The 12,555-nt window shown below is 42.4% G+C and overlaps 1 protein-coding gene across 15 annotated transcripts in view; it reads left to right on the top strand.

The window, feature by feature from the left end:
* The window catches only part of ENOX1 (ecto-NOX disulfide-thiol exchanger 1), a 680,015-nt gene that overhangs the window by 362,791 nt on the left and 304,669 nt on the right, over positions 1-12,555 (top strand). For all 15 annotated transcript variants that reach the window (XM_059892207.1, XM_059892198.1, XM_059892204.1 and 12 more), the window contains one exon: positions 10,352-10,498. In XM_059892207.1, the coding sequence (XP_059748190.1) occupies positions 10,411-10,498 (88 nt within the window). In that variant the 5' untranslated portion in view covers positions 10,352-10,410. The remainder of the gene's footprint in view (positions 1-10,351; positions 10,499-12,555) is intronic.

Here is a 12,555-nt window from a genome sequence, read left to right as displayed (position 1 = left end):
GGGGCCCTGCACAGCCTCACCCTTGCCTGGCCTTCACCATCATCTGTTGACCTTCTGGTGGTGGTGGTTTAGTTGCTAAGTCCGTGTCCAACTCTTGCGACCCTATAGACTGTAGCCCACCAGGCTCCTGTGTCTATAGGATTTTTCCAGGCAAGAATACTGGAGTGGGTTGCCATTTCTTTCTCTGGTTGACTTTCTGGCCTCTTGTATTTATTTCCTTCATATACTCTGAAGGCGATTTCTTTTTCTCATTCAGACCACAGCCTTCTTCTTGATTTTGCATATGCTTGCCTCTCATTTTCCAAGGCTTTTTTTCTCAAGCCTCTTCAGCCACAAAAACTCTTCATTTTGTACCCTTTTGACCTGGTCCTAAAATGCAGCTCCAGACTCACCTCCTCTCTGAAGTCTCCAAGGAAAGGGAAGGTACTCTGAAATGATTCCTACAAGAACATGTAGAAATTGGCTGTGTGCGTGCAGCTTTCCTCCAAGAGTTGACAGACTCCTTAAGGAACTGTCATTCATCCCTCTCTGTCTTTCTCTCTGCCAAATATCAAGCAGTACCTAGCACATAGTAGGTATTCAGTAAATATAGAATGGATGTATGAATGCAGAATGGATGGATGGATGAATAACAGCAAGTTTATTTAAAATAAAGGTATTTTTTGAAGTTTTATTTATTTGAATCTAGTTGTTATAAAGCTGTAATTCGACATTTTAGTCAGCAAGTTGATCCCAGTTTGCCAACTTAAAAAGAGAAGTGTTGGGTTTTCAAGAGTAAATAACAATGTGAATTCAACCAGTGCTTTGTGTTCATGCTAAGTCACTTTAGTCATGTCTGACTCTTTGCAAACCTGTGGACTGTAGCCCGCCAGGCTCTTCTATCTATGGGATTCTCCCAGCAAGAATACTGCAGTGGGTTGCCTTGCCCTCCCCCAGGGGATCTTCCTGACCCACGGCTCAAACCCACATCTCTTGTGTCTCCTGCATTGGCAGGAGGATTCTCTACCACTAGCACCGCCTGGGAAGTCCAATTCAATCAGTACGTATGTACAAAATGTTGCAGGTGGTTAGGTTTTATTCCTTTAAATCAGCAGTCCCTAACCTTTTTGGCACCAGAGACAGGTTTCGTGGAACACAATCTTTCCACAGACGGGAGGGAGGTGGGGGATAGTTTGGGGATGATTCAAGCACATTATGTTTATCGAGTACTTTATTTCCTGCCTCAGATTCTCAGGCATCGGATCCCGGAGTTGGGGACCCCTGCTTTGAAATGAAAAATCTGCAGTGTGCTTACCTTTACTGTAAATGAAGTAGGTAGTGTAGTGTGCCTTTTCAGGCTGCTGGAGTTGTCAGTAAAGCATACATTTGTCTTCATTAGTCATTCCAAGGAGATGCTTTCTGATGCAGGTGGCCCAGCTATTCTCAGGCAGTTTAATTTCCCAATTACTATACCCATGGCTAAGAACAGATAGTGATTAGTTTCACATTTTGCTCACTGGGCAGCTTAATGTTCTTGTCACCTTACATTGAGTTTTAAATGTGCAAAGCGCAAGGAGTGTCAAACATTTTTCTCAGACTTGGTGGGTTGGCAGGGGGAGGGGGGCTCATTCCTAGCAACTTGAATTGCTTCTGGATACAGAAATTGAAGGGCCTGGTTGATTAATGAAAGAACAAGGTAATATGGCAGAAGTACATCCAGGAAGGTAATGTGTGTATATATGTGTGTGTACATTACCTTCCTTGATGTATCTTTTCATCCTTTAGATGTCTCTTTTTCTTTTCTTTCACAGAGCCACCACTTCCTGGTCTGTGCAATCAGAGTGCTAGTTTGATGGCTTAGATTACTACCATTCAAGGAAACACAGGATGGGAGGATGTTATTTACAAAAGATCATTCAACTTTAGTAATTTCCTTCTTTGAATATTCTCGGGCATAACAGGCTCCCCAAAACACAGAATGAAATACATCATTTTTAACCTAATGGATATTCACCACCTTATATTTTGGACAGTTTTGCTCCAGCTTGACTTACTAATGCCTTCTTTCTAAAATTTGGGGCAGAAAGGTAGAAAAGTTTCCTTTGGAGAAAACCAAAACCACACTGGCAGTTTCCCCTGCTGTTCTTTTGCTTAATAGCCTGGGAGGGAAGTTGACTCATTTGTGGAGACTTAACCCAGTGCCATTATTAGCAGAAAAGATTATTTAACGTTATAAGGAGGCATGGGGAAATGTCAGGCACACAGCATCCCAAACATAAACTTTATTTGCTGTCCTCTGGAAGAATTTGTTTGCGTATAATGTTGTTCACACCACTGATAACAGAAAATGTATTTAATAACTACTCAGAATTAATATGCTATAGTATGCATGGCTGCCTAATTTAATTTATCTCTGATTAAGCCTATTATGTTTGAGATCACTTTACAGAAGAGATTTTTTTTTTTTTTTTTTGCCAGCTGTAAGCTTATTTGAATTGTAATATAAGTTAATAATGTGTGAAATAACCAGTGGTGCCTACTTCTAAATGTTCTTCTTGCCAGCTGACTTCCTGGGATGATGCAGACCCAGATCGTTTATTGGCATTTAGTTACTGTCTTGCCCGAAGACCAGATATTGGAATATCTGGTTTTCTAGGTTGAAAACATCTTAGTTTTCTAAGATGAAAACTAACTATTTTAGGGGGCAGGGACAAATTCAAGTAGTACTTGAATTCTGAAATCCAGAGAGAAAGCCATTGCATTAGAAAAGTGGTTGAAAATCAGTGATTGACCATCACATGATGTAAAAGTCAACACATAACTTTTGGACGATTTTTGTCCTGAATATATTCCTTCAACATTAGATAGTCATGCGATCGTGTAGAGTGGGAACCTCAAGGCTTTGGCGATGCTCTGGGCAGCTTTTGCCTTGATGCCTGGGTAATTAGGTCTCTTCTGTGGGCCCAGCGTGAGAGAGGGAAGGACCCTGTACCGTATGAGGCTGCTGTTCTGTGGCTTGTTCTCTGAATTATATGCCAAGCTTGTCTTTTTGCTTCAGCTGAACCAGCTGTTTCATCTGCCAGTTTAATTCTTCTTTTCGATGTCAAGAGTGGTTATCTCCAAAAAAAAAAAAAGTGACTGAGCTCATTATGTCTCTTTGCTCAGCAGTTGGCTTCATATAGTTCACATTTCTCAGAATATGAACTTTATTATTTGTGTATATATTTAAATTTGGTAGTCTGATTGCATCGTACCCACTTCCTCCTTGGAAGGTCTTTGCTTCTTTTTAAAATTAATTAATTTGGCTGCGTCGGGACTCAGTTGTGGCACGTGGGATCCTCATTGCAGGATGCGGGACCCTTCACTGTGGTGCACAGACTCTGGTTGCAGCACTGGGTCTCTGGAGTGCAGGGGGCAGAGCATATGGGCTCAGTAGTTGTGGTTCCCAGGAAGGCTTAGTTGCTCCGCAGCTCATGGGATCTTAGTTACTGGACCAGGGATCAAACCCATGTTCCCTGCATTGCAAGACAGATTCCTAATCGCTGGACCACCAGGGAAGTCCCAGGCCTTTTCTAATTAGAATGCTAGCCAGTCCTCCAAGGCCTTCTTCAAGTCCTACCTCCTCTGTGCAGAATTCCTGACCATCTCAGGCTACAGCCATTTCCTTCTTTGAGTCTCCTCTGTGAGGTCATTTGCTTTATCATCTAGTCACCTTTTCCTGTGTGAGCTCCCTGAAGGCAGAAACCTTGGGTTTGAAATCACTGTAGCCCCACAGTACCTACCTAAAACATTTTCCTGTGCAAAAAAAAAAAAAAAAGCAAAAAACGAAACTCAGTGGATGGTGGTGATTGATAATCAGAATGAAAACACAAGGGAGAAACATATCATGAACCCTAGTAGTGTTAGTCGCTCAGTCGTGTCCGACTCTTTGCCACCCCACGGACTGTAGCCCTCCAGGTTCCTCTGTCCGTGGGATTCTCCAGGCAGGAATACTGGAGTGGGTTGCCATTCCCTTCTCCAGAGGATCTTCCCCACCCAGGGATTGAATCCGGGTCTCCTGCATTGCAGGCAGATTCTTTACCGTTTGAGCTACATTTAAAGTCGGTTTGTGGTTCTCATTTGTTTTAAATGTGAAGTGGAAACGTGCATGCAATCTTTTAAAAGTCAGAGATAATAAAGTAGCTTTCTCCTTGCTTTTGAATGACTCTTGCTAGACCTGTAGTTTGAATCCCAGAATGGATGCCAAGCAGTGTTTCTTCGCCCTGGATAACGTTAGAATAAGCTCTGAAATTTTAGACATCTATGCTGATGACCAGGGCTAAACTTCAGTTCAGGTAAGTCAGGGAATGGTATCATTACAAAAAAAAAAAAAGCTTACCAGATGATTTTAGTGAGAAGCCAAGACTGAGAACCACTGGTGTAAGGGAAAGGTAAAGGTCATTAAATGTGCTCCTCTATCTGCTGTTAGATGGCGTTCTACAGCTGGTTAGTGATGAAAGAAGGGTGCTTCTAATGAGAGGATTAACGTGGCAGCTTTCTGATGCAGGCAGCCTTTGCCACTTGCAATCCTCCTCTCAAGCTACCAACAAAGGTGGCCCACAGTCTTCATTTGTCAGGGGCTTGTGCTGGTTTGGGGCTCCCCTGGTGGCTCTGGAGGTAAAGAGTCTGCAACACAGCAGACCTGGGTTTGGTCCCTAGGTTGGGAAGATCCCCTGGAGATGGGAATGGCAGCCCACTCCAGTATTCTTGCCTAGAGAAATCTATGGACAGAGGAATACAGAAAGCCCTACACAAAAACCTCTCAGGTGGTCACTCTACTACTAAAGCTCAGCATTTGGATCCTACAGAACTGATGAACTTTATTTTGACAGAGTTGATTAACCTCCTCTTGAGAAGAAGGAAATGTATTTTGGGGGTGGGAATAGAGTATTCAATGAAAATATAGACATAATTAGAACCTTAGCAGTCTTGAGGGGTGGGAGACATATCAAGAGAGAACGAAAAAGAACATTACAACAGGTTTTGATAGAATTCTTGCAATTAAGATGAAATGGGGAGAGGGGAGCTTCGTTGTATTGGGGATTGGCCCAAAAGTTCGTTTGAGGTTTTCTTTTCATCTTACAGAAAAACCCAAATGAATTTTTGTCCAGCCCAACGGCTAACTAAAGAACATTGAAATATTTGTTCACTTTTATCTCCACTACGTAGCAGAATTAAAAATGATTTTGTAACGTAAGAAGGCATGAAATGGAAACCCCAAATGTGTAAATATAATCAGCTAAATTATAAGCTACTTGAGGTTAGTTATTTTTAAAAGAAAACAAAGACTTACTGAAGGCTCCATGGAAAGTTACAGAGCATCTGGCTCCTGGCTCTTTTCTCTGGTAAGGTTCTTGGGCCTCCTTCCTACTAAATGCTTCCATTCCCAGCAAACGGCACTGTCTTTTCCTTTTAGATAAAAATGAATGTTGGTAGATTGATAGAAAAAGTGAACATATTTTTCTACTAGAAATACCTTAATTGTTTGAATTGGTAATTGTACCTGAAAGTATATTCATCTTGAATACCGATTTGAGGTGTATTCTGGAATAATGGTACAGTCCTGCCGTGTAAGGATTAATTTATCCCACAGTTATTTTCCATTCCGGTCATGTTGATCACTGAGCAGCCAGTCCAATTACTCCACGGTTGATTCATTTCATTCACCGTCTGCCAAAATCGCCAGATGTGTCCCAGTAATATGTCTATCTTCATAACCAAATTAAATCCACTGACTTGGCAGCAGTTCAACCAATGCTTTGGTGATCACCTGCCCAAGACATGGATGGTGCCATAGCTAAAATGTTAAACTAAGAAATAGCTGGTTTCACTGAAATTATGAAAGATATTTTTTTCTCCCACTCTAAAAGTTATATGCTGCTATAGGAGAAAGCACCAATAAATAAAGCTCCCGACACATCACATTTATCCTTTTTTTCCTTAACCAAACATTTAGGTGAAGTAGTAAAACTCAGAGAAACATATTTTAGGATGAGAAACTGCAGATCAGCTCATCCATCCTTTCTAGAATATGCTAATACGTAGTACCTGGGTGGGGAGGGGAAATGTGGAAAGGATTTGTAGGCTGTCCCTGGTGGCTCAGATGGTAAAGCATCTGCCTGCAATGCAGGAGACCCTGGTTCAGTCCCTGGGTCAGGAAGATTCCCTGAAGAAGGAAATGCAACCTACTCTAGCATTCTTGCCTAGGAAATCGATGGACAGAGGAGCCTAGCAGACTACACCCATGGAGTCACAAAGAGTCAGACACATGGAGTGACTAACACTTTCAGATTTGTAATATTCCAGGTAAAAGAAAATCAAGCTACTGCCTTAAATGGGGGAGGGGACAGGCATGACATGAAGACTCATATTCCAAAATTATCCAACCACAGAACTCTTCATTGTGAGTATCTGGAGGGACTTCATCCAACTTCCTAATTTTGTAGATAGATAAACTACAGGTTAAGGAACTGACCCAAAATAAAGTAATTTTCTTCCAGGCCTTCTCCCCACCCCCACTTTCACACAGCCTTCCCTCGTTGCCTGTAAGTACTCCCCTCTTGCTCTTCCGTGACTGACAAGCTGCTTCCCGTTGACCAGCCTGCCAGTGATCTGGGGCTTCCCTGGTGGTGCTCGTGGTAAAGAACCTGAATTTTTCAAGAGTCAAGGTTTCAATATCTTCTCATGTTCTGATTTTAATAGATTTAATTTATTGAACACCTATAATATGTCAAGTTCTTTATATGCATTTTATGATTTCATCCATGTAACAGCCTGCAAAATGGATAATAGTATGTCCATTTTCCTCTTGGAGAGATTATTTAGCTCCCTAAAGGTCCAGGAGTTGGTGATGGATAGGGAGGCCTGGTGTGCTGCGATTCATGGGGTCGCAAAGAGTCGGACACGACTGAGCGACTGAACTGAACTGAACTGAACTGAAAGGTCAGACATTCAGTAAGTAGAAGTGAAATTGAAAACAAGGTCAATCTGACTACAGAGTTTTTCATCTTATCAAACTCAGAGATGGAGATGTGGTTTCAGCTACATTAGGATCATTCTTGTTGACAACGTGAATACCTCTTTAAAAACTAATTGGCCCATAGTTGAGTATAGCAGAGAGTAGAAAGAATTGCATATTACTTTGCCAACAAAGGTCCGTCTAGTCAAGGCTATGGTTTTTCCAGTGGTCATGTATGGATGTGAGAGTTGGACTATAAATAAAACTGAGCACCAAAGAATTGATGCTTTTGAACTGTGGTGTTGGAGAAGACTCTTGAGAGTCCCTTGGACTGCAAGGAGATCCAACCAGTCCATCCTAGAGGAGATCAGTCCTGGGTGTTCATTGGAAGGACTGATGTTGAAGCTGAAACTCCAGTACTTTGGCTACCTGATGCGAAGAGCTAACTCATTTGAGAAGACTCTGATGCTGGGAGGGATTGGGGGCAGGAGGAGAAGGGGACGACAGAGGATGAGATGGCTGGATGGCATCACCAACTCAATGGACATGGGTTTGGGTAGACTCCAGGAGTTGGTGATGGATAGGGAGGCCTGGCGTACTGTGATTCATGGGGTGACAAAGAATCAGATACGACTGAGCGACTGAAATGAACTGAAGTAGAGAAATTTGTAGGAAATGTACTTAGGAAAATAAAAATACATTGAAGTAATATATTAAAAGAACAACCAGCAAGCTGTCTTAAGGGGGATGAGGTGAGGAATACCTACATATATACATTAATATACATATGTATGTGTATGTACATATACATTTAGGCAATAAAAGGGTGAGTACATAATTGGAAGGTGATCTTGCAACTATTTGCAAGAATCTCATATGTATATAATTTCTAGCTGGATAATGGTGATTTTTTTATATGAATTCTGAAGGCAAGTTGTTGGATGAGTAACCGGAGTTTCACAGCTAACATCGGGTGGTAGGAGTTAAGCAACTGCCTTCCAAGTGAGTGCTCATTTAGTTATCTTAAAGTCAGGTTGTTTTCTGCTGTCTCCCTTCTTATTTAATAAACTTACATAGCTTTTCTTAAAATAGTATTTGTTGGACCAGCCCCCTTACTGTTCTGTTTTTAAATCACTTTCTTGATGTCTGTTTCTTTTTTTCCTCCCTGCTTCCCTCCATCTCTCCCTTCATCTCTCCCTCCTCCCTTTCCACCTCCCTCCTCTCCTTCCTTCCTTCTTATTTGAAAATGGATGTGGCATCTACTTCAAATTGACCTTTGGTCCAAACTTCTAGAACCAGGATAATGATGAGATGCTGTAAAGATAAATTTGTAAGAGTCCAGCTCACTTTGAACTTGTACTCTGTAGAAAATCACTGAGAATTAAAATGATTTTGACAATACCCCACCTGAAAGTAGTTGTTAGGTAGTTAGCAATTGGTTTAGGTTAACACCTAAGGTTCTCTGGATAAACTATCTAGACTAGGGTGACGTACATAGTAAGTGCATAGATGACAAAGTAAAATTCATAAGACTGGGAGCTTGTGGTTCTTTCAGATTGAACACATGCATTTAAATCTTCTTATTCCAAAAATCTCCCTAAAATTTTGGCAAAGAATAAGAAAAAAAATACTATACAGAGATAGAGACTGAGAGAGAGCAGAGAAGCAGGTGGTACTAAACAGGAGATATGAGCAAACTTTGGGAAGCTGGCCCTGTGATGGGGGCACTGGTGAGGGGTCCCAAGAGAAGCCTGCAAATCTATTCTGCAGGATCCTGGGGAGGCTTAGAATGGGCATGTGGGTGAGCCCGGAGGAGGCTGACAGCGGTTGCAGAGTGATCAATAATACTTGGTGAAAGAGTGCACACGCGAACTTGGCCCTGTTCCTCTCCCACCCTCACAAAGCCGCTCCCAAACCTGTGTCCCTGATGGAGGCTTGGGGCGTAGTCTTGGGCTCCGAGATGCTCCACACTCAGAAAACTGAAGCCTAGGATAGAGAGGGGAAACCAGGGGAATTCAATGCAACCCCGTAGAGTGAACAGGTAGGTGAGACCCGCCCGGACTGTCCTACAGCTGAGCCCTGAGAGCATTTGTAGCTACGACAGGCTCCGTAGACAGGAGATTAAAGGATTCTTATCTAGAGAAACTAAATGACCGGACTGGCATTTGGAGTCCCACCCAGTTACCTCGGGGGACGCCTGCCGGATAAGCGTACTGGCCCCCAGTCAGTGTTTCCAATTCATTGTGTGAGGACTCAGCGTCCCTAAATATAAATAAATTCTTTGTATTACTTATGTATAATACATATGATGACTATCACATATAGATGTGAGTATGGCTCCCAATAGAAAATACAGAATAAAATATTGAGATCAAAATAGAAATGGGTTAGAGGGTTTGGGGAAAATATTGACAATTCAAGAAGCAAAAGAAGAGCTTTTAAAAACCTGTAGTATCTTCAGAAAGATGGGAGACAATATGACATCCATGAAATAAAAGGTAAATTCTATGAAAAAAAGAAACAATCAGAAAATGAGAAAAAGATCTTGGAAATTAAACTCATAGTTAAAAACAAAATTATTCAGAGATGTAAAAGGTCATGTCATGCAAAGTTTCTAGAAAGTAAATTAACAGGCAGCAGTTATAGCAGGGTAGGGGAAAGAAGGTAAAAAATGGATTGGATCAGCCCACCAGCTTCAGCATTTTACCTTAGCTATTCCCCAAAGGAAAGATAGAAAAAAAAAAAATGATGTATTATATCAAAGAATAATACAGGAAAAATTTCAAACCAGAATAGGAATTTCCAGTTTTAAAGGGGAGAAAGTACCCAGAACAATGGATAAGTAAAGAAGTTTCATTAAGGTTCTTTACTCTGAGGTTTCAGCATCCCAGGGACTTAAAAAATTCCTAAACCTTCCAGCGAAACAAACCAGGTCACAGATGAAAGGTCAAGAGAACAAGTGGCCTTCAGACTTCTCAACCGCAGCCCTGGACGCTAGAAGACAGTGAAACTCAGCCTTCAGAGTTCTAAAGGGAAATGAATTTTACTTAGAATTAAGCCTCATTGGAAAAGACTTTGATGGTGGGAGGGATTGGGGGCAGGAGGAGAAGGGGACGACAGAGGATGAGATGGCTGGATGGCATCACTGACTCGATGGACGTGAGTCTGAGTGAACTCCGGGAGTTGGTGATGGACAGGGAGGCCTGGCGTGCTACGATTCATGGGGTCGCAAAGAGTCGGACACGACTGAGTGACTGAACTGAACTGAACTGAGAAAACTTAATAAGCAGGCAAGCGTGAGAGTAGAAGTTAAGACGTTTTTCAGACACACAAGAAAGGTCTCAACAAATTTACCTCCCGTGTACCTTTTCTCAGGAAGCTACTAGAGAATGAGCTCCACAAAAATGAGGCTGTAAACCAAGAAAGAGGCAACCATGGGATCCAGGAGGCGGGGGACCCAGCACAGGCGAGAGGCACAGGGATTTCGCCAGATGGTGTTAAAAAGAAGCCCCAGGACAACAGGTGGGCAGCTGGCCTGGGGAACCACTAGCCTGGACGGACTGAATGGGAGGCCTGTGGAGGGACAAACAGGTCTGAGAGGGTCACTGATGGAGTTGCTCACGTCAGAAAGGGTGGTAGTAGGGCTTTTATAGTTCCTCTGCAAAGTTGAGGGCCGTTAGTAATAAATACACACGAAGAGGAAGAAGAAAGACAGCACAAATGAAAGAGATGGAATAAGCTAGGAAGCGTGTTCTTGTAGGGCGTGACTTAAAAGTGAACGATATTGCATGGCATAACAATGCAAACAAAGAATATTGATTTAACCCCAGATTCCAGTTTAGCCAACTGGAAAGATGAGAGAAGAATGCTCTTTGGAAGGTGGTGATGGTATAAGAGTGTCGAGTGTTCCTCATTTTACAGAGTAGTAAGACATTAGGTAAGCTCTACAAATGATCATTTAAGAAATATCAGTGTACATGTATCACTTAAATATATGGAATCAGATATCGGAATTGAAAGTTAAAAGTGGTGTCCTTTTCCACGACAGGATTCAACCTCCTTGAGGTGGGGAGGGCTGGGTTAGATTTACTGGTTAGGCTTCCTGCCCTGGGCCAGCCCATAGGTATAACCATACTGAAAGGAACCAGTTGAGGCAAAAGTCTTACCTGTATCAGAGGCTGCTTGCTTAGGCAAAGCATCATCTTTCATAATAAAAGCAAACCAGACTCTGTGGGAGAAGTTGAGGGTGGGATGATTTGAGAGAATAGCATTGAAACGTGTATATTATCATATGTGAAACAGATCGCCAGTCCAGGTTCAATGCATGAGACAGGGTGCTCGGGGCTGGTGCACTGGGATGACCCAGAGGGATGGGATGGGGAGGGAGGTGGGAGGGGAGTTCAGGACGGGGACACGTGTATACCCATGGCTGATTCATGTCAATGTATGGCAAAAACCACTACAATATTGTAAAGTAATTAGCCTCCAATTAAAATAAATAAATAAATAAATAAATAAAAGTAAACCACACACAAAAGTGGTTTCGGAGGAGAAGGAGGGCGGCAGGGACAAGTGGGGTGGGGGGCTGATTTGGGTTCCAGGCCTCTTATACCCTGCTTGCCTTTTTAAGCTCTAGGCATATGTGACTTTGAAAGGTTTTAAGTTGGTTTTTAAATCTACTGGAATCAGAAACAGAGGCTATGAAAGCAAAGCACACAGTACCCCTCTCCCAGAAAAAGCAAACACAGTGCAAGAAGAGGTCGGTGGTGCTTTTCTCGATCTCTTTCAGGACTCGTTTATCTATCTCATGTCTAACAACAAAATAGGGGCCTGAGAACTGTCTTCCAGTCTCACTCCAGCCGACACCTCCTGTCATCTGCAGCCACCCCCATATTCTGTGTTTAAACTCTACTGGGCCACTTCCTGTTCCCTCTATAATGCCTGTATTTTCCCTCACCTCAGCCTTTGCTTATATAATTGGTGCAGTGGTAAATAATTCACCTGCCAATGCAGGAGACAGTGGGTTCAATCCTTGGGTCAGGAAGATCCTTGGAGGAGGAAATGAAAACTCACTCCAGTATTCTTGCCTAAAAAATTCCATGGACAAAGGATCCTAGCGGGCTGCAGTCCATGGGGTCACAAAAATATAAAACATAGTTATATTCACCTTCCTTTCATATCTATCCCCCCCAAGACACATACACATCCCTTCCCCAAATCCCCTGGTTCCACCTGCATCTCTTCCTGTTTGTATCTCAGCCAGGACCCCCTCTCTGGATCACAGCATCCTCCTCTTTTCTTTAATTCCTCTTGCTTTATCCTTGGCACCACTGACCACACATGGCTTTCAGTCAGTCCTTTTTTTTTTTTCCCTTGTCGAGTCTATTCAGAGTTAGCAGGTAGCATGGGTAGGGAACCATATTGCACAGGTATTTATTCCTCTTCCAGAGGCTGGCAGAGTGCGGACATAATACAGGTACTGCCTCAGATAATAATTAAATGAATAAATGAATCTTCCATTACATTTGAAATCTGTTCAGTCATATGGCCCGATGCTAAACATCTGTATCTGTATAAAT

The sequence above is a fragment of the Bos taurus genome, chromosome 12 (assembly GCF_002263795.3).
Source record: "Bos taurus isolate L1 Dominette 01449 registration number 42190680 breed Hereford chromosome 12, ARS-UCD2.0, whole genome shotgun sequence".
NCBI lineage: Eukaryota > Metazoa > Chordata > Mammalia > Artiodactyla > Bovidae > Bos > Bos taurus.
The sequence above is the reverse complement of the archived record's forward strand: the minus strand, read 5'-3'. Positions and strand labels throughout refer to the sequence as shown.